The sequence below is a fragment of the Leptodactylus fuscus genome, chromosome 3, assembly GCF_031893055.1.
Source record: "Leptodactylus fuscus isolate aLepFus1 chromosome 3, aLepFus1.hap2, whole genome shotgun sequence".
NCBI lineage: Eukaryota > Metazoa > Chordata > Amphibia > Anura > Leptodactylidae > Leptodactylus > Leptodactylus fuscus.
This window is the reverse complement of record NC_134267.1, coordinates 77,026,519-77,054,411: the sequence shown is the minus strand read 5'-3', so window position 1 is coordinate 77,054,411 and position 27,893 is coordinate 77,026,519. Positions and strand designations below refer to the sequence as shown.

The following is a 27,893-nucleotide window of genomic DNA, read 5'->3' as shown; positions in this document are numbered from 1 at the left end:
TGTCAGACAATGTGATGTGTTGTATTGTGTATGTCGTGATACAGACAATGTGATGTGTTATATAGTGGAAAGCTATATGTAAATGTGAGTGAGTAGAGTGAGGGCTACTCCTGAGGTGACAGTAAGGAGTGTGCAGGCAGGTTGAGGCAGGAAATGCCAGGCAGTGTGTGTGAGTCTATAGCTGGGGCTAGGAGTCCTGATTTTCTGAGTCTCCTGCTAGGAAGCCATGTTGTTTAGTGGCACCAAAAGTAGCCTGTGACTCAATCCTAAGGAAAAACTATGTTTGTGGAAAATTGCACGCAAATCCGTCCAGGCGTTTTAGCGTGATTGAGGAACAAACATCCAAACTCACAAACATCCAAACACACAAACTTTCACACTTATAATATTAGTAGGATATAATATAATTCCACAAAAATCAAACATGCTTTATTGGCACGTCCGAATAGATATTTGGAATTGCCAAAGCTAGTAAAGTGTGTGTGGGGAAAGGAAGGGGGGGGGGAGTGGTGGGTATGGGGTGGGGTGGTTGATTTAGGGTATAACAGTCCGTGGAGTCTCATCTTCCTCTTAATTGGTGGCCGCTATATGGGGAGGTGGGGTGGGGTCCGTGGTTTGGGGTATAACAGTCTGTGGGGTCTCATCTTCCTCTTGTTTGGTGACAGCTGGACACGTATTGGGCAGCGATCTCCACAGTGACCTCTTCTTCTACCAGTAGGATGTAGAGTTTCCTCTTCTCGTCTGCAGATATGAAGTCTGGGATGTGGGCAGAGAGTCTTTGGAAGTAGATGGCCCTCACAGCTGAGTATTTGGTGCAGTGTAGCAGGAAGTGGGTCTCGTCTTCTATGGCCCCCTGGTCACAGTGCTGGCACAGTCTGTTCTCCCATGGCTTGTACGTCTGCCTGTGTCGCCCCGTCTCCATCTCAAGGTTGTGGGCACTCAGTCTATACCGACTCAGGGTCTGTCTGTGTTTGGGGTGGCGTATTCTCTCCAGGTAGGTGGCCATGGTGTAGTCTCTTTGCAATGACACTGCACAGTATCACTTCTCCTGTACTGTATATATGGAACTGCTCAGTATCACTTCTCCTGTACTGTATATATGGACACTGCACAGTATCACTTCTCCTGTACTGTATATATGGACACTGCACAGTATCACTTCTCCTGTATTGTATATATGGACACTGCAAAGTATCACTTCTCCTGTACTGTATATATGGACACTGCACAGCATCACTTCTCCTGTGCTGTATATATGGACACTGCACAGTATCACTTCTCCTGTACTGTATATATGGGCACTGCACAGCATCACTTCTCCTGTGCTGTATATATGGACACTGCACAGTATCACTTCTCCTGTACTGTATATATGGACACTGCACAGCATCACTTCTCCTGTACTGTATATATGGACACTGCACAGTATCACTTCTCCTGTATTGTATATATGGACACTGCAAAGTATCACTTCTCCTGTACTGTATATATGGACACTGCACAGCATCACTTCTCCTGTATTGTATATATGGACACTGCACAGTATCACTTCTCCTGTATTGTATATATGGACACTGCAAAGTATCACTTCTCCTGTACTGTATATATGGGCACTGCACAGCATCACTTCTCCTGTGCTGTATATATGAACACTGCACAGTATCACTTCTCCTGTACTGTATATATGGACACTGCACAGCTTCACTTCTCCTGTACTGTATATATGGACACTGCACAGTATCACTTCTCCTGTATTGTATATATGGACACTGCAAAGTATCACTTCTCCTGTACTGTATATATGGGCACTGCACAGCATCACTTCTCCTGTGCTGTATATATGGACACTGCATGGTATGGTAATTATGGCAATAGTTTTGATGCCTTCATTGTGAATCTACAATTTTCATAGGCATGAAAATACAGAAAACTCTTTGAATGAGAAGTTGTGTCCAAATGTTTGGTCTGTACTGTATATGCATGCATGATTTTATTGGTCAGTGCAAAAAACGGATTCTGCATGGATCCATTAAACACATAGCCAAGTCTTGGCTCAGCCATATAAATACTTTGCTCTGGGGTTTCAACTGTAGTATCCACATGTTTCTGTATATGAACTTGATACCTTACGATCTGCACTAAAAAGAACAAACTCAAGAGACTAGAAGTCACATGTAATATTTCCATGAGTGCAGCAGCTAAAAGGTCAGGATTATTGTTATAATTCTCATCATAAAGGGATTCTACCATTAAAAAACAATTTTTTCTAGGTAACACGTCGGAATAACCTTTAGAAAGGCTATTCGTCTCCTACCTTTGGAAGTGCTCTCCGCCGCGCTGTTCGTTCGAAATACCAGTTTGTACCGATATGCTAATTAGTTCTCTCGCAGCGATGGGGGCGTCCCCCAGCGCAGGAGATGCGATGAGGGCGCCCCCATTGCTGCTCGAAAACCGACTGCAGCGCCGCCTCTATGTTCTTCTGTATCCTCCCCTTCCTTCTTTAGCTTGATGTCGGACGCCTGCGCAGTACGCTCTGTTCAGCGAAGACTTCGAGGAACATACTGCACATGCGCGAAATTGCGGTGTCGGCACTATGGCCGCGGGCATGCGCAGTACGTTTGGCAAAGTTCGCCGAACACTGCGTACTGCGCAGGTGTCCGACATCAAGCTAAAGAAGGAAGGGGAGGATACAGAAGAACATAGAGGCGGCGCTGCAGTAGATTTTCGAGCAGCAATGGGGACGCCCCCATCGCATCTCCTGCACTGGGGGACGCCACCATCGCTGCGAGAGAACTAAATTAGCATATCGGTACAAACTGGTATTTCGAACGAACGGCGCGGCGGAGAGCACTTCCAAAGGTAGGAGACGAATAGCCTTTCTAAAGGCTATTCCGACGTGTTACCTAGAAAAAATAGTTTTTTAATGGTAGAATCCCTTTAAAAGAAGCAGCAGCAGTAGATTTGTTATAAAGCTAACTGTACCTTGTAAAGCAGTATATATTGTTTCCAAATATGCCTTATTTATGGTTACTCAGATTAAAGGGATCCTATCATTGGATACCCTTTTTTCTGACTAACACATAGGAATAGCTTTAAGAAAGGCTATTCTTCTCCTACCTATAGATGTCTTCTCCGCACCACCGTTCAGTAGAAATCTGGGTTTTCTTCAGTATGCAAATGAGTTCTATCGCAGCACTGAGGGCGGTCCTCAACGCTCAAACAGCACTGGGGGTGTCCCCAGTGCTGCGAGAGAACTCTCCAGCGTCGCCTCCATCTTCTTCTGGAACGCCCTCTCCCTGCATCTTCTTCTGTCCTGGGTTTCCACCTTCTAGGCATGTGCAGTCGGCTCTGTCATCGGGCCTCAAGCAGAGCCGACTGCGCATGCCCCCACGGCCACAAGAAAATGGCCGCTTGAATAGTAAGTTGTGTAAGCGACCATTTTCTTGTGGCCGCTTACATAGTAAGCTGGTGTAAGCGGCCATTTTCTTGTGGTCGTGTGCATGTGCATGGCAGAGTTGACTGTGCATGCCTAGAAGATTGAAACCCAGGACGGAAGAAGACGCAGGGAGAGTGCGTTCCAGAAGAAGATGGAGGCATTTGCTGGAGAAGCCCCCAGTGCTGTTTGAGCGCTGGGGACCGTGCCCCAGTGCTGCGCGAGAACTAATTTGTATACCGAAGAAAACCCGGATTTCTATCGAATGGTGGCGCAGTGAAGACATCTAAAGATAGGAGAAGAATAGCCTTTCTTAAGGCTACGCCTATGTGTTAGTCAGAAGAAAAGGGCATCCAATAATAGGATCCCTTTAAGAGCCTCATTTCCATATAAATCACAGTTTTATTCATATCCAAATAATCATAAAAGTGCTTTCAGGTACTGTGATTAATTGACCTGTGACCAATTTACTACTTTAAAAAAAATAATAATATTTTTTTTTATTTTTAATCGACATAATACCTTTAAAGGTAATCTCTCACCATGTTTCTACAGCCCTTTATTAGGGCATTATGAAGTAGTGAGAAGACTGATTTTGATGGTGTGTTGCTTGTATATCTATAAGGCACATTTTTTTGGAGGGAAAAGCTTACATGGTTTATTAGCTACAGCACAATGCTAGTGTTCAGTGCTAGTAGTCCAGTGTCTTTATGAGCTCCCCAGGGACTCCTGTCACCCATTGACAGCTTTCTTCCCATAACTGTAAAGCATCTCAAAGACTGCAGATTGGGTTTGATTTCTAGATTCTTTTAGCTCTAAGGTTCACTTTTGCTAAATATACAGTCACAGGCAAGAAGACTTCCATAATCAGACCAGTCTGCCATGCCATGTGATATAAGAAAGACTGCTTAATTCAAGTTTTTATATTAAACAAATTTTGGTAATTTTTATTTTTATTTTTTTTTAACTTTCCATTTATATTACAAAAAAACCCTAAAAACTAATGCATTTCCATCTGTAGCCACAAAGTCTAAAATACTTCCAGTATCCGGACCATGGACTATAAACTCACACGAGGTAGGTTTGCTGCTGAGAGGTCCACAGGAAATCTAGACATACACAGGATTTTCATTTTGCAATACCAAAGGTTTTAAATAGCTTTATACTTTGGTTTCTACTGCAAGGTGTGAATTCAGTTCACTTGAATTATGCTGTAGCTTAGTGCAGATCACTGTGGAGTCTGCACAAAAACTCTGTACAAAATCCAGCCAAGAAAAAGGTAACTTATCATCACCTACTAATAAAGGCTAAACAAAATATTAGCCTTCTCCGGACGTTGCAGAAAAGCTGTGTTTTTTTGTTGTAGATTTTGCTGCAGATTTTTAAACCAAATTTGGTTACAAAGAGAATGGAAAATATAAATGAAAAACTTACACTTGTGCCTTTTGCTGAATCTACTCCTAAACAAAAACAGCAAAATCTGCAACATAAAAAGCTACTTTTCTGCAACATGGGGCTTTAGCCTAAAGCTACATTTACACAAGTTATTAATGGCCATGCAACGCCAAAGCATTAAATATCAATGAATGGGGGCTATGTACATGACCATTATTTTGATGGCCAGTTGTAATGTACCGGTAAAATATAGGTCATGTCCTATTTTTGTCCGTTTTCATGAATACCTCCGTAGACTGAAATATGGGGGATGAATGACAGTATTCGATCGAATACTACTAGTGTTGAGCGAATAGTATTCGTCGAATACCTCGCTCCCATAGGAATGCGTGTTAGCGGCCGTCAAATATTCACTGTGCTTAACCCCTTGGTGTTCGGCCGCTTCCACGCACTCCTATGGGAGCGAGGTATTCGACGAATAGTTTCAAATACTATTCGCTCAACACTAAATACTAGTATTCGATCGAATACTATTCACTCATCTCTATGGGTAGCCCTCAAGTGCACCTCATTCATATTAATCTAGCCTAAGGCTGGTTTAACACAGCAGAGTTCAGCCTAAAACTTTGATTTATTGGCCTGAAGGCAACTTGGCTGAACTGATGATAGCATGTTAGTTCAAGGCTATTCTGGTTCTGCCTCCAGTTCTGCTAAAGACCCCCCAGTTTTTAGTAAAAACAGGTAACTAATATATGCAAATGATGCTCACCGAGCACCCTGGGCTTTCCCCAGGGCCAGCGAGGACCCCGCATCATACCTCTGAAACGCTCCTCCGTTGCTTGTACGCCAAAAGACCTGACCTCCACCGCCTAAATCTTCTGTAGTTTCGCTCCGGGTTGTTGAAATCCTGTGCATGCGCAGTAATGCTCTGTTCTGAGCGGTACTCCGCATGCCCGAGCGCCATTATGTAGAGAACTGCACGATCTACAACAAATTGGCACTCAGGCATGCGCAGTACCGCTCAAAACGGAGCATTAATGCACATGCATGGGGTTTCAACCGCCCGGAGTGAGACTACAGAAGATATAGGCCCTACAGGACGTGTGGAGGAGGAGGTCTTTTGGAGTACAAGCAATGGAGGGGTGTTTCAGAGGTATGACATGGGGATGCTCGCTGGCCCTGGGGAACGCCCAGGGTGCTCGGTGAGCATCATTTGAATTATATTTGTTATATTTGTTAATAAAAACTGGGGGTTCTTTGGCAAAACTGGAGGCAGCACCTGAATAGCTTTTTAAAGGCTATTCAGGCATATGCTTACCTCAAAATCACTTTTCTAAATGATAGAATCTCTTTAACCATTTATAAACAAATGAATTAAAATATTTTGCAGGCTCAAAAAATACATTAATTAATTAGTTTATAATATGTGCTAACATCACGTTAAACACATACTAAAATATGATATTGTCAAAAGGAAAGATTTGATACATACCTTCATAATTACTGCAAGTTCAGAAAACGTTTGTTGGATTTTCAAGGTTCCAGTCTTAGACCTGTCATGCAAGAAATGACAAGTTAAGGAAAAAAAAATTGTAACACTGCAAAATAACATTGGTACATGATGGTTGAAAACATTTGGAATGCTAATATGAAGACAATGTAATGAAAATTTAATGTTAATGTGATGCTATGTTCACATCTGTGTCAGACCAGAATAATGGACACATGGACTGATAAAATAGCAGACATCAATGGTGCTCAGTGGACCCAGTTTACTATAATGGAATCCGTTGGATGTCCATTCTGCAAAAATTTAATCAACGAACGAAAAATTCAGACTTGCAGAACTTTTTTTTGTCTGATGCAGAGGTGAACCTAGTCTTCGACTTTTATGCAACATTGTTTCTATTGTGCACATGTATCATGTTAGTGTTGTTCCAAAAAAAAAAAAAAAAAAACATACATGTAAGCATAGTTTATTACACTATCACAAAAAAATTCTCTTTTCATCTCTGGAAACGTTTTTGCCTAAATTCCAAGAATCATAACTTCTGTCAACATAGTATGAAACCTACATGAAATATGGTAATATACCATATGATGTTTTGCAAAACTTAGCAAATTCTTAGGTTTCATTTTACAGCATTCACTTTGCAGTAAAAACTACTGGCTAACATGTTCAGTGATCAGACTTTCTGAAACTCAAAACCCCTAGGGGGTCTATTAAATGCAATAAAAAAAAAAAGTCACCCCTCTTTCCCAAGAATACATATAACAGTTAAAAATTACAGAGAAACACATACACATTCGGTAACCCTGTGTCTGAAAATGTCCGGTTACAAACATATAAAAATATTTTTCCTGTAATATTTTTCAATTAAAAAAAAAAATAATGTCAGAAATTGGCAGCTTTTCAGAAATTTTTTTTTTGCACAGTTTTAGATATGTTAAAATGTAAATAAAACTACCGTATATACTTGAGTATAAACAGTTTTTGTGCTGAAAAAGCCCCCCTTGGCTTATACTCGAGTCAAGCAAAAAAAAAAAGTTATGACCAGCCACAATAGTAATGTATAGAATCTCCCATAAAATAGTGAAAAAAAGAGAAGATTTAAAAAATATAATAAAAAAATAAAGTAAATAAAATAAGTAAATAAAAGTTCTAAATCCCTCCTTTCCCTAGAATACATATAAAAGTAGGAAATGACTGTGAAACACATACACATTAGGTATCCCTGTGTCTGAATGTGCCCGGTCTACTGAATATAGGGTATCTGCAGTGTTCCTGTTCCGTCGGGAAGGGGTTAATAGGAGCACTGCAGATACCCTATATTCAGCCAGGCTGAATTCCAAGTGGGGGGAAAAAAAACGAAAAAAAAAAAAAAAACAGTCCTCAAGCTCAGGGAAAGGGTAGACAGACAACCAAAACATCCCCTCCCCTTCCCCAGCACCTACTGAAACCAAAAACTCAGACCATTTTAATTTTTGAAATTTTCCAGTAGCCGCTGCATTTCCCCCCCTCGGCTTATACTCGAGTCAATAAGTTTTCCCAGTTTTTTTGTGGTAAAGTCTTTAATATTAACAAAGAGACAAGACATTAGCCAGAAAATTTACGCAAATGTATCATGGTGACATCCCAGGCTTGATGTTCCAGGCAGTTGAATATATATGACCCCTAAAAAAGTTTGGAGACTGGAATTACTGTCTTTTGTGCAAAAAAAAGGCAATGTATCTTTAGGCTAAAAACTATGCAGCTGTATGGTCTTAATGCTGGACTTCAGTGGTTGGGCTATTATTCTGTTATTATTCTTCTGTCATGCTATTAATTATATAGACTTTATCATGGATGACTGGTGGCTTTGGTGTTTTATAGTCCAACATTGTCATCGTATACACCTACATTTTGTGGCCCATATTTCCACAGCTCATTAACACTATATTTGCTTCTCTTACACTTTGCTTGAGTACCAACATGGTCTCATTTGTGACACATTAAGAGTCCCTATAAAATACTGGAGCAGGGCCATGCCATTTTCCCTGTCTTTTACGTGGGTGGTGCTATTGACCATGTCATATTCCCTGTCTTGTATACCACTTTTGTGGCAGAAATAGTGACAAATTTATCCAGATGTGAGCTGTCGTAGGCCTTTTACCCTAATTCCTACTTATTCATTTTCCCCTGGCTACAATTATGTAAGGAGCTCTGTAGTATACGATTCAGCAACATAAAAATTCTGTACTTGAAGGACAGTTGTTTACACAGTGTCCTCCATTCCAATGACATGAAGTCACACTCTCCCCAAAGATTGGTGGATGCTTCCTCTGAGCCCTGAGGGGCAATGTCATGCAGCCGTTCACAGTCTCCATTCAGGTCTGCATGAAGGCTGGAGGTGGGCCTCAGATGGGGGAGGTAGGTGCTTATTGTACTGCATCCTAGGTGGTAGGGCTAAATTAGGGATCGTCTCTTCTCCGGATGTGGTTGGGGTTTGAGCTCCTATTAAAGGAGACGAAGTTTCAGTTTAGTTAAAGCCGACATCAGGAGCGGCCACACTGCACCACCAATGAATGACTATGGTGCAATTTATCCGCAATATTCACTACTAATACATCAGACCTCTGATTATAGAGAAACACCTAGGGTGTTATGAACATATTCTAGATGTCATTCTGTTCCTCCTTTATGGTTCAACCTGAATATTAGCCCTTCGGATCTGTTGGCGTGGCACTAGGATATATAACAGCAAACGGGTACAAAAGATGGTATAAGCTCCCAGCTGAGGTGCACCACACCACCAGAATATCACAATCATTACATATAAGCACTGATAATATTATAACTTCATACCTCCCAACCGTCCCGATTTCCGCGGGACAGTCACGATTTGGGTGACATGTCCCGCGGTCCCGGTTGGAGGGAGGTATGTCCTGATTTCAACTCAGATCTGCGTCCAGAGGACGCAGATCTGAGTTGAACACATATGCGGCTGAAGCAAGGAGCTGACACAGGTCGGCTCCTCGCTTCACCGCTGCGCGCCTCTCTCGCTGACACATGCGGCTGAAGGAAGGAGCTGACACAGGTCAGCTCCTCGCTTCGCCGCTGCGTGTCTCTCTCGCTGACACATATGCGGCTGAAGCGAGGAGCTGACCTGTGTCAGCTCCTCGCTTTGCCGCTGCCGCTCCTGGCTTGTAGAGGAGCCGGCGGCAGCGGCAAAGCGAGGAGCTGACACAGGTCAGCTCCTCGCTTCGCCGCATGTGTCAGCGAGAGAGGCGCGCAGAGAGCAGCGAGGGAGCGGAGGAGAAGGTAAGTTTAATGTGGAGGTGGAACGTGAATCTGGGGGCAGATGAAGGAGAGGACGGCATGACACTGGGGGCAGAGATGGAGAGGACGGCATGACACTGGGGGCAGAGATGTGGGGACATGAATCTGGGGGCAGAGATGGAGAGGACATGAATCTGGGGGCAAAGATGGAGGGGACATGAATCTGGGGGCAAAGATGGAGGGGACATGAATCTGAGGGCAGAGATGGGGGGACATGAATCTGGGGGCAGAGATGGGGGACATGAATCTGGGGGCAGAGATGGAGAGGACATGAATCTGGGGGCAGAGATGGGGGGACATGAATCTGGGGGCAGAGATGGGGGACATGAATCTGGGGGCAGAGATGGGGGACATGAATCTGGGGGCAGAGATGGAGGGACATGAATCTGGGGGCAAAGATGGAGGGGACATGAATCTGGGGGCAGAGATGGAGGGGGGACATGAATCTGGGGGCAGAGATGGGGGGACTTGAATCTGGGGGAAGAGATGGAGGGACATGAATCTGGGGGCAAAAATGGAGGGGGGACATGAATCTGGGGCGACATGAATCTGGGGGCAGAGATGGAGGGGACATGAATCTGGGGGCAGAGATGGAGGGGGACATGAAACTGGGGGCAGAGATGTGGAGACATGAATCTGGGGGCAGAGATGGAAGGGGGACATGAATCTGGGGGCAGAGATGGAGGGGACATGAAACTGGGGGCAGATGAAGGGTGTATATGAAACTGGGGGAGAGATAGAGCTCTACCTCAAAAGAATTTAACCCTTCTCAACCCTACGCGTTTTGAGGGGCTTGTGTGCCTCTCATCAGGGGACCTAGTTCTAATCTTGTAAACATATCAAACAAAAGCCTGAGATCAGATAAAGCACCTCCAAGCCGGAGCCTAACACAGTGGTGCATAGGCTAAATCAATACCCACGGTCAAGGGTATGAATGGATATACTTAATGGATCTATCCTACCATCAACGTACAGCATCCTCACATCTGACTTAAGAACATGGCAATGGTCATGAAACTTAGAAGTGGAAATTAAGGTATTCTAGGACCATATGAAGACGTCTGATGGGGTAAGACTGAAGCAATATATATACCCTGTGATGTCTATCTGCTACCGGCTGTTTCCTCATTTATGTTGTTTATGCTATATCAGTGAGGAATCTTCACTTTTTGTATTATACTGATGTATGTGTTTTTAGTGGTCTATGGTAAAGGTTAAGTTTTAATATTATTCATCAGTGCTCATATATGATTGGTGTGGCACTAGGCCATAGTATCCTCCATAGGACGTAGTATCCTCTGATCAAACTGACTCTTCATTTCTATTTGGCTGGCTGTTATCACTACATTATGGAGGAACACTGCTGATCCTTACACGTTTCAGGAAGGCTATCATATAGGGCTTTTGCCAAGATTGGCAATTTATATCTATTCTAGAAGTCCAGTACTCTTTGACCCTAGTACAGGTGTATAACTATTACACTAGCAGTGCCCTGCATCCTGTAGGCGCTGTAGATGCCATGAGGAATCATTATTTTATTCATTTTCATTTATGTCTCCCCAGCTTCGAAACCCCATAACTTTTCTATTTTCACTATATGGAAAAAATATCGTTATAAGTTTGTAGACTGGGCATTTACGGACACAGGGATACCTAATGTGTTTCATAGTAATATGTTTTATATCTATTCTAGGGAAAGGGGAGCAATTTCAACTTAAGTTTTTGATTTTCTTTTAACTTTTTTTTTTATAACTATTTTATGAGCTCCCCTAGTGGGCTTGAACCTAGTGGGTTTGATTACAAGTCCCATAGACTGCAATACAAATGTATTACCGTCTATGGGACTTTTGGTATGTTACTATTGTGGCTGGTCATAGACTGGAAGCTGGTCATACCAGGACTGGAAGCTTCCAGCTGCCATGGGAACAGGTCAGCTCCCACGATCTTGCCGCTCAGGAGCCAGCCTGCAACAAGAAAGGTATGGGGAGTTGTTTGACTTCATGGAGAAAGGGGATCCTGGCCTGCACTGTTCACGATCAGATTGGACTCTGATCGTGGGCATTTGCTCCACTGCACATTACATTGTAAAATCAGAGGGTTTACAATAAACCCTTCCCTACTGTAGCAAATATTAAATTTTTCATTTTCATAACCACATTCCAAAAGCTATAGCTTTAATATTTTTCAGTTCACAGGTGTTTAAGAGCTTATTTTCTGGGGCACAAATAGTGCTTTATTTTGCCTCATTTAATATTTTATACGATGTATTGAAAAGCCAAAAAAACAAACAAACAAAAAAAACAAAACACATGAGCCATAACAGCTATTGATGTATGTATGGGGCCATAGAAATAAATGGGTCATTATGCCATTTTTACTCATATACTTATAAGTCAATAGTTTGAAATATAAAGATTGAGCCTTCAGTAGTTGATATCTTTTTAATGGCTAACAGAAATGATGACAGATTGCAAGCTTTCGAGACTACTCGGCCTCTTCATCAGGCATGGTATGACACAATATGTGAAGGCAAGCATATTTAGACACAAAAAGGGCAGAGGAATCAAGTGACAAGTGATGGAAAGCAGTACACACAGAAATAAATAATATAAAATACAAATTATCATCAGTTCACAGGATGGCTCTCTGAGTTTTTATTGTCCCTTTGATTAGTGATGTGATGCCTAGTTGTTAAATGACATAATACCATGAGACAGATTTAACCCAGTCTGGAATGTATCAAAGGTGGTCATGAGTTTATATTCCCATAATCTTCTATCTCGCTTAGATTTGAAATTCCCCCTTAACACCAAAATCATATATTGCAAAAAAAAAACAAAAAAAAAACAACCAAACAATTACGCCATGTTGTACATTACTGTAGATTTCTAGCAGAGCATAAGCACTTCAGATCACAGCCAGGAGGTTATTGATAGACACCTAGTGGGTTTGATTGCTAGTCCCATGGACTGCAATACAAATGTATTACCGTCTATGGGACTTTTGGTATGTTACTATTGTGGTTGGCCTTCTGGACTTGCTATAGATAATCCCTGCTTTTAATAAAGAAAGGTGAAATCTTAGAGGACCTTTCACGTCCTCTGGGCATATGTGGTGTAATACACCGCTAGAAAGCCAACAGTGCGCTGAATTCAGTGCATTATCTGCTTTCCCATTCTGAGCCCCCACTATAGAGCTATTGGTGCTGGTACCGTAGCTCTACAGTGTCAGAAGGGCGTTTCTAGACTAGTACTGTGTGGGGGGCGTTCTTCATAAGGAACGCTCCCCCTCACAGTACACCACATCTGAGCGTTAACATGTACAGCATTAACAAACATGCAGTGTTGGTAATAATCTATTCGGGATTTAACTTGGTTGACAAAACAGTTTTGTTATGTTTATGAATTAAGGTGAACTTTTTACCACCTCAGCCAAGTATTATAAAGGGAGTTTAAGTTATCCCGTGTTTGAGTCCCCTTGTGATTCAGTGAACAAATAAAGACAACGTACAAATAGTAGTGTTTTTTGTTGTCTAGAAAATTACACAAGTACGGTATATGGCGTCCCTAGGCAACTTCATTTTAATTACTAAAAGTAGTAAAATATGACAAAACCTGTAATAGTTACCACGTCATTCATGCAGAGTGAGCTTCAGAAAAAAAAGAAACCCCTAAAATAATTTTCCAAGCACATACCGTATATACTCGAGTATAAGCCGAATTTTTCAGCCCAGTTTTTGTGCTGAAAAAGCCCCCCTCGGCTTATACTCGAGTCAGCAAAATTTTTTTTTTTTTTTTTTTTTTTTTTTTTTTTTTAGGAGGGAGGGTCTATGATCGGCCACAATATTAATGTATAGAATCTCCCATAAAATAGTGCAAAAGAAAAAAAAAAGAAGATTTTAAAAACATAACAGTTCTAAAACACTCCTTTTCCTAGAATACACACAAAAGTAGAAAATGACCGTGAAACACAAACACATTAGGTATCCCTGTGTCTGACAGTGCCCGGTCTACTGAATATAGGAGATCTGCAGAGCTCCTGTTCCGTCGGGAAGGGGTTTATAGAAGCACTGCAGATACCCTATAGTCAGCCAGACTGAATTCCAAGTGGGGGGAGAAGAAACCCAGTCCTGAAGCTCAGGGAAGGGGCAGACAGACAACCAAAACACCCCCTCCCCTTTCCAAGCAACTACTGCACTCAGAAACTCCGGCCATTTTAATTTTTGAAATTTTCCAGTAGCTGCTGCATTTCCCCCCCAGGCTTATACTCGAGTCAATAAGTTTTCTCAGTTTTTTGTGGTAAAATTAGGGGGGTCGGCTTATATTCGGGTCGGCTTATACTCGAGTATATACGGTAATAAGCCCTCATATGACTAGATTGATGGAAAAATAAAGCTCTGAATTTTTGATTGTGGAGATGAAAACATTTCTTTAAGAGCCTCACTAGGATGTGTCCAAAAATGTTTATTGTAACCATAAACAAAAGATAGCTGTCGGTGAAGCAGTCCCCAGCTTAGGCAGAGAGAAAAGCAGCTGCAAAACACATTTGGCACCACTTACCAAAAACAAAACAGCAGATGTTGATGGACAACCAGTAGAGCAGGACTAACCAAGTCTTAGACCGATGGCCAACTTGTCTTTGTCATTTACTTAACCTTTATACTGTACAACATTGTTAAAAGAAACGTTATTATGGCCACAGTTATGGATAAACTACACTGAAAGTTGTAGAAAAAAAATCTACAATAGTATTTCGAATTGTAAAGTGCAAGTACAGTTACATGAACTTGCATCTATTGCAAGCAAACAAGATAATGAGCACAGTGTTCCTGGAAATTAGCCTTCAAGGTAATTGTATGGTTAAATTGGAATTTAATAACAGAAACATCACAGTACTGTAACTTGTGGTTAGATAAATTCCATGAACGCAACATGGCCAGAAGTTTCTCTGTGATAGGCTCGTCACTTACAGTACAAAAAAGGCCCTGAGCATGACACTACCATCAGCATATAGCCCAACACATGACAACTTTTAATTTTTTGGCAGTATTTGTGTTATTATGCTATTAAAAATTTTGGCTCCTTTCTGTGAAATCCTGCATTTTTATTTTTGTACTCTTTCCTTTGCTCCTATACTGGGAGCTACTTCTCACTATGTACACAGAATATAAATACCCCAACCCTGACTGTGTTTTCAACCAGTGATAATCTACATTTTATTACCGTAAGTACGAGATATAAAGTACATAAAGTGTATTAATGACACATCCTGCCAGAAAAATCAAAAGTTGTCTGAAACTTTAGTTACACTTTAACCTTTTAAGGACACAGAGTAGTTTGTACATTAATGCTTGGTTGACTTTTTCATATTTTCCTTCCCTGCCTTCCAAAATTCATAACTTTTTTATTTTTCTGTGGACATAGCTAAGTGAGGGCTTATTCTTTGTGTGACGAATTGTACTTTCTTTTGGCACCATATTGGGGTACATATGTTTTGATTAAACTTTTAATTAAAGTTTTTTGGGGTCCATGGGAAAAAACGATTTTTTTAACTTTGGTTTTAAAGGGATCCTATCATTGGATACCCTTTTTTTCTTGATAACACGTCAGAATAGCCTTAAGAAAGGCTATTCTTCTCCCACCTTTAGATGTGTTCTCCGCGCCGGCGTTCGGTAGAAAACCGGGTTTTCTTCGGTATGCACAAGAGTTCTCCCGCAGCACTGGGGGAGTCTCCAATGCTGCGAGAAAACTCTTCAGCGATGCCTATATCTTCTTCAGGAACCCGCCTCTCTGTGCGTCTTCTTCCATCCTGGCTTTTCAATTTTCTAGGCCTCGGGCAGAGTGCATGCCCGAGCCATAAGAAAATGGCTGCTTACACTGTAAGCTGTGTAAGCGGCCATTTTCTTGTGGCCCAGGCATGCGCAGTTGGCTCTGCCCGAGGCTTAGAAAATTGAAAACCCAGGACAGAAGAAGATGCGCAGAGAGGCGAGTTCCTAAAGAAGATAGAGGCATCACTGGAGAGTTCTCTTGCAGCATTGGGGACGCCCCCAGTGCTGTTTGAGCGCTGGGGCCCGCCCCATTGCTGCGATAGAACTTATTTGCATACCGAAGAAAACCCGGTTTTCTACTGAACGGCGGCGCGAAGAAGACATCTACAGGTAGGAGACGAATAGCCTTTCTTAAGGCTATTCCGACGTGTTATCGAGAAAAAAAGGGTATCCAATGATAGGATCCCTTTAAGGTGTTCATTCTACATTAAAAATTACATAGTAACATTGTCCTGCGAGTCATTACGATTACAGCGATCTCAAATTTATGTTGATTTTATTATGTTTTACCACTTTTACAAATATAGTCACTTTTTGAAAACTAGCGATTTTGCAGGGGTCAACGAATTCTAATGCCTATAACTTTTCATCCGTTTTGTTGCTCTTTAGTTGCAAAAGCGAGGTGACCAAAATACATTAATTTGCGTATTGCGGGGTTTTTTTTTTTTACCCAGTTTACCACACAGGATAAATATTTTATGATAGTGGGAACTTATACGCACATGGTTAATGTTATGTGCTTTTTTTAAATGTAAAGGTGGGGATTTTAAATTTCATTATATTCTTATATTTCGCTTTTCACATTTTTTGTTTTTAAGCTTTTTTCTTGCCCTACAAGGGGACTTGAATCTGGAATCTCTAATATCACTAGAACATCGCGCATAGATTCCGTAAGGGTAATGTGCATAGACAATTAGGATGCAACGTCGTAATAGTATGGCACAGAGCGTTAAGGGGATAAAATGAATTTAGGCAACACCACTAGAGAGCAGATGTATTAAGCCCCTATGTCATTCTTGTTGCATAAAAAAAACTCAGGCCTCAGATTTGTTACTTTTTAAATGCCACTTGCAACAAACATTTAAATATCACTTGCAACATCAAGTAGCATCATTATGCCACTTTCATCACCTCCTGAACAAAGGTGCATGAAGAGGTTGTGCAGTGAACAGGGCCATTGACACCTTTATGCCAGTTTTCTGCAAAAATTAAATATACACAACCTCATAGTTGCATAGATTTTAGGCATCAGTGTAGAAAAACAGCTCCCCCCCCCCCCCCCCCAACAAAAAAAAAAAAAAGTTTATTTTTGTATGGTGTTAGCCAGTGGGTAGGAAATATAAAAAACAAAAAACTTGAGAGTCTTCAGTAGTTGATACCTTTTTTACTGGCTAACTAATAATGATGAAAGATTACAACGTTTCGAAGCTCTGGGCTTCTTCTTCAGGCATATCTAAAAACAATTTCTGAAGGATGCATATGAGACATCCATAAAGACACTCTCTGAACTGATAAGAACATTGCAAACTGATGAATTGTTTATTTGTATGTACCAATAACCTTCCCCCCTTCCTCCTAGAATTCTATTCCTGAGTGTCCTTTTGTACATAAATATGCATCCTTCAGAAATTGTTTTTAGATATACCTGAAGAAGGAGCCCAGAGCTTTGAAACGTTGTAATATGTCATCATTATTAGTTAGCCATTAAAAAAGGCATCAACTACTAAAGACTCAAGTTTTTTTGTCCCCCCAAAAAAAGAAAACATGCAATTTTTAGTTATAGGGGCAGTTACATAGAAACACAGCTACTAGACAGTTTCCATTGTCTCCTAGGACCTGTGGCATAACAGAATGCCACAAAGTAAGAATGGTTTAAAAAACGTTAATAGTTTTTTTTTTTGTCAATTAACAAAGTTAAGTGAACGAACTAGAGAGTAAAAATCTAAACAACATCAATACTTGGTGTGACTGTCCTTTGTAGCCTGAGTCGTAGAAGTATTGCTACGGCCTCCATGATTTCATCAAGTCTGTCTGGGATTATATGAAGAGAAAGAAGGATTTCAGTAAATCCACATCTGAAATTAGTTCTTCAAGTGTACCTAAAAGGATTGATGCGGTTTCAAAGACGAAAGGTGGTTACACCAAGTATTGATTTGATTTAGATTTCTCTTTTATTCGTTCGTTTTTTTGTTTTTTTAATGTAGATTGTGAGCCCCACATAGCGCTCACAATGTACATTTTTTCCCTATCAGTATGTCTTTTTGGAATATGGGATAGAAATCCATGCGAACACGGGGAGAACATACAAACTCCTTGCAGATGTTTTTTTCCCCTTGGCGGGATTTGATCACCAGGACTCCAGCACTGCAAGACTGCAGTGCTAACCACTGAGCCACTGTGTGGCCCCTTATTCATTCACTTGTTTATTGACAAAAATATTCTATCAGCAATTCTATTTTCGAAAGTATTCTTACTTCACAGGATTTACCACACCTGCCTAAAAGTTTTCTGTATAACTCTTGGCCGATTCTGGCAATACCTTCTGTGAAAAGTTTATACAATCTGCAAGTCCAGAGACAAAAGCATATTAATTTTGTGTATACAATTGTCCACTACTTCACCTCTAGCAGAACATGAACATAAACCCTATACAAACACAAATACTTATAGGCTAATGTATAAAATATATGTAATGTATTTAACAATGGCTCTAAAGATACAGCTGCTCTGTAAAACAGTGCCGAATATGGTGGACAGGTCTTAGATTCCCTTTAAACGGAGTCTAAGTTGAGAATCCTATGTAAACTTTGTTAGGACATACAGAAATAGATGGTGTTCTATCATTACAGTCTCTGTATTAGTTACAACTGAGAAAAAAAAAAGTAAAAAAGTAGAAATTAATAGAGATGAGCGAACAGTGTTCTATCGAACACATGTTCGATCAGATATCAGGCTGTTCGATGTGTTCGATTCGAATCGAACATCACGTGGCAAACTACAAAAAAATTTGATTCCCCTCCCACCTTCCCTGGCGCTTTTTTTGCACCAATAACAGCGCAGGGGAGGTGGGACAGGAACTACGACACCGGAGGCATCGAAAAAAAATCAGAAAAAGTCATTGGCTGCCGAAATCAGGTGACCTCCATTTTAGACGAATAGTGGATTTCAAATCCGGGTCATATGAGAATGTGAACTTTGTGACTATGAGACAGGGATAGCTGTACAGGCAGGGATAGCTAGGGATAACCTTTATTTAGGTAGGAATGTTATTAAAAATAACTTTTTGGGGCTCTATCGGGTGTGTAATTGTGATTTTTGTGACATAAACTTTTTCCAATAGGAATGCATTGGACAGCGCTGATTGGCCAGAGTAAGGGAACTCGACCAATCAGCGCTGGCTCTGCTGGAGGAGGCGGAGTCTAAGATCGCTCCACACCAGTCTCCATTCAGGTCCGTCCTTAGACTCCGCCTCCTCCGGCAGAGCCAGCGCTGATTGGCCGAAGGCTGGCCAATGCATTCCTATGCGAATGCAGAGACTTAGCAGTGCTGAGCCAGTTCTGCTCAACTACACATCTGATGCACACTCGGCTCTGCTACATCTGATGCACACTCGGCTCTGCTGCGTCAGATGTAGCAGGGCCGAGTGTGCATCAGATGTAGCAGAGCCGAGTGTGCATCAGATGTAGCAGAGCCGAGTGTGCATCAGATGTAGCAGAGCCGAGTGTGCACTAGAACCCCTGTGCAAACTCAGCTCACGCTAATAGAATGCATTGGCCAGTGCTGATTGGCCAATGCATTCTATTAGCCCGATGAAGTAGAGCTGAATGTGTGTGCTAAGCACACACATTCAGCTCTACTTCATCGGGCTAATAGAATGCATTGGCCAGCGCTGATTGGCCAGAGTACGGCTAAAAAGGAAAAAGGAAACATACAAAAAGTGGAAGATGGGAACTATACCTAAGGAAGAGTACACAGCAGTCTGCAGACTCTGCAAGACAAGCATCAAAGGAGCTAAGGCTGAACACGAATTGAAGCTTGCAAAAGAGGCAAAGAGTAAGGTAAAAGGATTTTGGGGATATGTTAAAAGCAAAAGAAAAGTGAAGGAGACCATTGGAGTCCTGAAGAATGACAAAGGAGAAACAGTTAACATGGTGGAACAGCAGGTGGAGCTACTAAATTCATATTTTGTATCCGTCTTCTCCCAAGAAACTAATGGAAATATCGACATTAATGGTGATGGAGATGAGGGGAAGGAGGACTCCAAGCTGACTATAAGCGAAGGTCTGGTAAGAGAGCACTTAGCCAAATTACAGGAAACCAAGTCCCCAGGACCAGACGATTTACACCCTAGAGTCCTGAAAGAGATAGCAGAGGAAATAACAGAACCCCTTGCTATAATCTTCGGTAAGTCATGGGAAACGGGAGTGGTCCCTTTAGATTGGAAAAGGGCAAATGTTGTCCCCATCTACAAAAAGGGGAAAAGGGACGATCCAGGAAATTACAGGCCGGTAAGTCTGACCTCGATAGCAGGAAAAATCTTTGAGCAAATTGTCAAGGAACATTTACTTCGGTACCTGGATGGGAAGGCATTAATTAACCAGAGCCAGCACGGCTTTATGACCAATAAATCTTGTCAGACTAACCTGATTTCCTTCTACAACAAAATCACTGAATGGTTGGACCAAGGGAATGCCATGGACATAGTATATCTTGACTTCAGTAAGGCATTTGATAAAGTATCACATAACCTTCTTATTGAAAAAATGATTAAGTATGGCTTTGACAAAAAATCAGTTAGGTGGATTCACAACTGGCTTAATGATCGGGCACAACGAGTAATACTAAATGGCTACACATCGAACTGGAAGAAAGTCAAAAGCGGGGTGCCGCAGGGCTCTGTTCTGGGCCCAGTACTTTTTAATATCTTTATAAATGATCTGGACGATGGAATTATTGGGGAACTCATAAAATTTGCAGATGATACGAAGATAGGAGGAATAGCCAACACTAGAGAGGAGAGAGAGTGTATTCAAAAGGACTTAGACACACTGGAACAATGGGCTGAGGCGAACAAAATGGTATTTAACAGGGACAAATGCAAAGTTCTACATCTGGGTAACAGAAATGTAAAAAACATATATAGTATGGGAGGAATAGAACTAAGTGATAGCATAGGGGAAAAGGACTTAGGCATAATAGTAGATCACAAATTCAACATGAGCCAACAGTGCGGTGCTGCTGCAAAAAAGGCTAATAAAATTCTGGGATGTATTAAGACAAGCATTGAATCTAGATCAAGAGAGGTCATTATTCCGCTGTACTCTTCCCTGGTCAGACCACATCTGGAATACTGTGTACAGTTCTGGGCGCCTCAATTCAAGAAAGACATCGATATATTGGAGCAAGTCCAGAGAAGAGCAACCAAAATGGTGGAAGGTCTGCAAACCATGTCCTATGAGAAGCGGCTAAAAGAATTGGGATTGTTTAGTTTGCAGAAGAGAAGGCTGAGGGGAGATTTAATAGCAGTCTACAAATATCTGAAAGGTAGTCACAGTGCAGAGGGATCTACCCTATTCTCATTAGCACAAGGAAGTACAAGAAGCAATGGGATGAAACTAAAGGGAAAGAGATACAGATTAGACATTAGGAAAAACTTTCTGACAGTGAGGGTAGTGAGAGAGTGGAATAGGCTGCCACGGGAGGTGGTTGGCGCTCCATCAATGGAAATCTTCAAGCGGAATCTGGATAAACATATAGCTGGGATGATTTAGGAAAACCTGCATTCACAGGTGGTTGGACCTGATGGCCCTTGAGGTCCCTTCCAACTCTACCATAAGAAAAAAAAAAAAAAAAAGAATTCGACCAATCAGCGCTGGCTCTGCTGGAGGAGGCGGAGTCTAAGATCGCTCCACACCAGTCTCCATTCAGGTCCGACCTTAGACTCCGTCTCCTCTGGCAGAGCCAGCGCTGATTGGCCGAAGGCTGGCCAATGCATTCCTATGCGAATGCAGAGACTTAGCAGTGCTGAGCCAGTTCTGCTCAATTACACATCTGATGCACACTCGGCTCTGCAACATCTGATGCACACTCGGCTCTGCTACATCTGATGCACACTCGGCTCTGCTGCGTCAGATGTAGCAGAGCCGAGTGTGCATCAGATGTAGCAGAGCCGAGTGTGCACTAGAACCCCTGTGCAAACTCAGCTCACGCTAATAGAATGCATTGGCCAGCGCTGATTGGCCAATACATTCTATTAACCCGATGAAGCAGAGCTGAATGTGTGTGCTAAGCACTCACATTCAGCTCTACTTCATCAGGCTAATAGAATGCATTGGCCAGCGCTGATTGGCCAGAGTACGGAATTCGACCAATCAGCGCTGGCTCTGCCAGAGGAGGCGGAGTCTAAGGTCGGACCTGAATGGAGACTGGTGTGGAGCGATCTTAGACTCCGCCTCCTCCAGCAGAGCCAGCGCTGATTGGTCGAATTCCGTACTCTGGCCAATCAGCGCTGGCCAATGCATTTCTATGGGGAAAAGTTAGCTTGTGAAAATCGCAAGCTGACAGGGATTTCCATGAAATAAAGTGACTTTTATGCCCCCAGACATGCTTCCCCTGCTGTCCCAGTGTCATTCCAGGGTGTTGGTATCATTTCCTGGGGTGTCATAGTGGACTTGGTGACCCTCCAGACACGGATTTGGGTTTCCCCCTTAACGAGTATATGTTCCCCATAGACTATAATGGGGTTCGAAACCCGTTCGAACACTCGAACAGTGAGCGGCTGTTCGAATCGAATTTCGAACCTCGAACTTTTTAGTGTTCGCTCATCTCTAGAAATTAACAATTTGCAAAGTATTGCTGATGTTGGTTTAACCCCTTATAGCCTGCTTGGGGCTTATATTGTTTATCCACACAGATGCTTTATATTAAAGACAGTGTCAAACCTGTATACAATGTGTGTGCCATATTGCTGCTCAAAATAGGTCAGAGGTTAAAAAAAGAAATCCATAATTACAATTTGTCAATACCCTATTGCCCACCTATTTAATAAAACTTAAATTTTAAATTGATTTAAAACTACAAATTTTAAATATATGCCAATAAGGAACAGCATTTTGAAACTTGTCCACAGCTCCTTCTACAGATAAGAAATCCAAAGCATAACTAAATATTCATGCCCAACATATATACGCTATATGAGTGAGCCACAGAAAGCTGCAAAAATGTGTCTAAAACTGTTGTGCTTACACACCTTAATATTCGAAACGTGTATAGTATTAGTATATAAGGACTCGACATCCCAACTGGCTGCGTTGTAAGTGTGACATGAATCCAGTGGAGCACAGTAATCATGTCCATAGGGTCATGCTGAGATAAGATTGCAAAATCGGAACAGAGAGAGACCACATCTGATGCACATACAAGCTAATGTTATTTGTAAAATCATTGCCAGGTTCAGGTCAACACTTTCTGTGGACTTTTGGCAATACAAAAAAGGTGGCTTTGGTCGGAATTTGATTGAAAAGAACATTAAACTCCTTTTCTCTGATCAATGAATTGTTCATTGCCCTCTGTTGGGTTTCCTCAAACGCATAACCATAGGGTTCTGATTGAGTATAGCATAGGTTTTCTGATCCCCGACAGCCTCATAGCTATTGCTACAGAATCATTCCAGTTGATAATTACAATGACAAAGGGTTTACAGACAGTCTGCTCATATTATAGCGATCCTACAGCAACCACCTGTGGCTCACTCACATCATCAGTATGAAAAATCAATTTTGGGCCAGACATTTACATACCATCCTCCCCACTGTTGAGATTAGATATTATTGAACACGAGTTCACTCGTTGGTGCAACCCCACTCGCCTCTGTTCTGTAATTGTATGCTCTAAGAACCTAAAAATGAAACCGGGCCAGCGTCTAACAGAATCTGAGGATAATATTCCTGGATTCCTAAAAGTCGTAGTGACTACTGATGGCAGGGAAGCAACCTGTATATTTATAGATACAAAAGTGGAAGTAGACAAATTTGAAGATGAAGACAGCTAACCTATATTAAATGGCCTTGTGGTCTCCATATAGAAAAACTTTTTAATCTCTATGTAAATATTTTAGACATTTAATGCATATCGAATATTAGGTTATGTTTACAAATAGATCAAAAAAAAGTCAAAAATTATATAAATGTCACACAGAACTGTTAAAGTGGGATGGACAAAATTACTGGTACCCTAAAATTTGGTTGCACATATTTGAAAAAAAAAAAAATTAAATCAATTGCTTCCTATAACCATCAACAAGTTTTCTCTCAACTAGAATTCTGAACCACTCTTCTTTGGCAAACTGCTCCAGGTCTCTCATATTTGAAGGGTGCCTTCTCCCAACAGCAACTTTTCACAAATGTTCAATGGGATTTCGATATGGACTCATTGCTGGCCACTACAGAATGCTCCAACGCTTTGTTTCAATCTATTTCTGGATGTTTTTTTAAAAATATGTTTGGAGTCATTGTCCTGCTGGAAGACCCATGACCTAGGACGCAAACCAGCTTTCTGACACTGGGCCCTACAAAATCCTTTGTTAACTTTCAAATTTCATGATGCCTTGCACACAGTCAAGGAACCCATTGCCATCAGCAGCAAAACAACTCCACCATGTTTGATTGTTGGTACAGTACTGTGTTCTTTTCTTTGTAGGCCTCATTCAGTTTTCGGTAAACAGTAAAATGATGTGCTTTACCAAAAAGTTCTAATCTTGAACTCATCTGTCCACTATACATTTGAAGGATTTTGTCTTACTCCCGTACATTTTGGTTAAAAAAAAATGGTAAAAATATTCAATATATGGGAGTTGTAGTTTTGCAACAGCTGCAAGGCCACATTGACAGGTGACCCTGCAGCTGTACGGAGATCCATAGAGCGTTTTTTTTGCGGGGCCAGATGTACTTTTTAGTTATACTATTTTGGGGAATGTCTATTGCTTAGATCACCTTTTATTTAAATCAGAGGCAAAACTGTGAAAAAAAATAAAATACGGCGGTTTGAAAAATATCAGTAGAGCGGGCATTTTCGGACACAGGGATTCCTAATGTGTTTCACAGTAATTTTCTACTTTTATATGTATTCTAGGGAAAGGAGGTGATTTAGAAGTTATTTTATTTTTTTAAAGCTTTTTTTTTTTTTTTTTACTATTTTATTGCCCCTTCCCCCTAGGTGGCTTGAACATGCAATCATTTGATTGCAAGTCCCATAGATGGCAATAGAAGTTGCAGCGGCAGGAACATGGCGATCTCTACCACATTCGGACTATAAGACGCACCCTCATTTTTCCCCAGATTTGGGGGGGGGGGGGGAGTGTGTGTCTTATAGTCTGAAAAATACGGTATATCAAGATAATTATTCTTTTCATTCCTTAGGATAGAGGATAAATTGCTGGTCAAGGGAGTCCGACCGTCGAGTTCCCCATAAATCCTGAGAATGGGAGGAGTTTTACTCGCATTAAAAATGTAGCCACAGTGGGTGCAGACACATAAAATAATTTCAAAGGGTGTAAATGCAGAGTGCTGTCCTTTTTTCTGCTCAATTATACCATATTGTGATACCTATAATAAGCTAAACACTGGGGCAGATTCAATAAGACTGATGTAATATGTACTGGAAATAGTACGAGAAATCATCCAGCAATGAAACAAAAGTTCCTCCAATAAAAAGCTTTGCTTTATTTCATGTCCACAGGATAAAATATAAACACGCAGTCACAGGAAAAGACAAAAAAGGCTAGCGTCAGACGACGCGTTTCGGATCTTATATCCTTCTTCAAGGTCTGATCAAGACTGACAAAAAGCCTCCCCATTTATACCAGCATAAACAGATATAACACCTGCAATCAATATAAATCCATCTAAGCCGCTAGTGCTAGGTACAAATGGAGAGGTATTGCCAGCCTTTGTGTATACAAAACAAAAACAAAACACATAGACAACATGACATTTAAAAACATATGAAAAAATATATATACATATAAATGAGTTAATGAAGGCATTGAAGCAGTTAGTAAATCCCATAGAGGAGGAAATTGGGAACACCATTTAAGAATAAGAGAGGTTTTTTGGATATGGAAAATAGGCACTCGTCATCCAAAAGGACTCAATCAAAGGAACGATGTGTCTTATATTTACCCAGTCTAAAACAAATCTTAGAAGCAAATTTATATCTGGTATAGTTTTCCTATAAATATGGTCTAACAGTGGTTTTGTACAGTATTTTATACCTTTATCTGGTACTTGGAGTCAGCATAAGCTTTGAACAACGATGTATATCGTTGTTCAGTATTTACTGATGGACCATGTAATTATCTTTCATCTTTTTTCTTGTTTGTTTTCTCCTTTTTTCTTTCTTTTGGGTCATTAATTCATTGTATTTCACTTACCTTATAGTAGAGTATCAACAACGATATTCTAGCAACTTCATATGGAGAAGGAAATTTGGTCACGATAGGAGCATGCGCACATGGATGAATGCAGGTCGGGCATCCATCTTTACTATTGGCAAATGCCCACACAGTCATCCATCTCGACCAATGAACGTATGATAGTAACATCACGTGATCAAACACCTAGTGAATATGGGAGATCTTTCTTTCCTGAAAAGGGACATCGGCAACGCATCGAAATATCCAAATATGGATGCGTTTGAATTGTTGTGCCATACTGAAGAGTGGATAACAATATTAGAAGGATCATTCATTCTTGATTTGAATATGTGCGCATGGATAGATGTAGGTCAGGCACCCATTTTTATTACTGGTAAATGCCCATATAGTAGACCAGCTAATAAAAACAACAAATAATACGTGACTAAATATCATTTGAATACGGGACAAACTTTTTCTTCTGAAAAGAACATCAACAGTAAATCTAAGTATTAATATGTAATATGTATAACTTGTCATACTTAACAGCATATATCGTTTCTTTTCAGAATGGGCTTTTTTTTTTCACCAGCTTATATACTAGTATACACCAGCATATATACTAACATATACTGGTATGCAGACATGCTCTAATGTTGCGTTTTGTTTCTTTCAAAGTATCGAGAATCGACAGTAATTGTAAATACCATTAAACATTGACCATGTCATTCTTATACCTTTATTCATTAACTCATTTATATGTATATATATTTTTTCATATGTTTTTAAATGTCATGTTGTCTATGTGTTTTGTTTTTGTTTTGTATACACAAAGGCTGGCAATACCTCTCCATTTGTACCTAGCACTAGCGGCTTAGATGGATTTATATTGATTGCAGGTGTTATATCTGTTTATGCTGGTATAAATGGGGAGGCTTTTTGTCAGTCTTGATCAGACCTTGAAGAAGGATATAAGATCCGAAACGCGTCGTCTGACGCTAGCCTTTTTTGTCTTTTCCTGTGACTGCGTGTTTATATTTTATCCTGTGGACATGAAATAAAGCAAAGCTTTTTATTGGAGGAACTTTTGTTTCATTGCTGGATGATTTCTCGTACTATTTCTGGACTTCACTCCCAGCCAAGGGAGACAGGCATCCGGGCAAGTCCAAGGATATGCATTCAAATCGGATAACATACACTTGAAGATTTCTGCAGGAGAGCTGAGTATAATCCTTCCCTTTTTCCCTTTTCCAGTCTGTGGTAATATGTACTGGTCTTGAAAACACAAATAAGACTGTATATAGTGAGCCGTGTAGCTATGACAGCTTACACCTGGATAACCCGCAACCAGCGTTTCTGGGCCTTAGTGATGATGACGAGACACAGTTGCCATCAGGGCAAACTGTGGTTATGTGCAGTTTGCAGTGAGGGGAGTGAGCAATTGGAAGAGGAGTTGGTGCACAATGAGGCCACAGACCCGACATGGACAGGGGTAATGTCTAGCGGGGAAGGCAGTGTAGATGTGGAGGCAAGCTAAGAAGGAAGAAAGGTGGCTAGAGACAGAGGTATGGACAGGGGTGATGTCTAGGGGGGAAAGCAGTGTAGATGTGGAGGCAAGCTAGCCAGGAGAAAATGTGGCTAGAGGCAGAGGCTTGGACAGGGGTGATGTCTAGGGGGGAAAGCAGTGTAGATGTGGAGGCAAGCTAAGCAGGAAAAAAAGGTGACTAGAGGCAAAAGCATGTCCAGAGGCACAGGACAGTCACTCATTCCTGTATACTGTCATACAGTATATAAGACCTAACAACTTTGTGGTGTCAACATTTTTAAAAACTTACACCAATGTTCACATGCTACTGATGAAAGAGCGGCCACTTCTGTAAGTCTACAGTAGCCGCTACTAGCCGAAACACCCTCCAGCTACACCTACATCTGCCTGAAGCACTGGCTGTTGTGCGAGGTCACCACATGCTGAAACCCTAGATACCATATGTTGAGCAGGGTGTGTGAG

At 41.2% G+C, this 27,893-nt stretch overlaps 1 protein-coding gene across 1 annotated transcript in view; it reads right to left on the bottom strand.

Moving 5' to 3' along the window:
- Positions 1–27,893, bottom strand: part of ARID4B (AT-rich interaction domain 4B) — a 133,180-nt gene that overhangs the window by 89,268 nt on the left and 16,019 nt on the right. The window contains exon 2 of the mRNA XM_075267766.1: positions 6,321–6,381. Within this exon, the coding sequence (XP_075123867.1) occupies positions 6,321–6,326 (6 nt within the window). The 5' untranslated portion in view covers positions 6,327–6,381. The remainder of the gene's footprint in view (positions 1–6,320; positions 6,382–27,893) is intronic.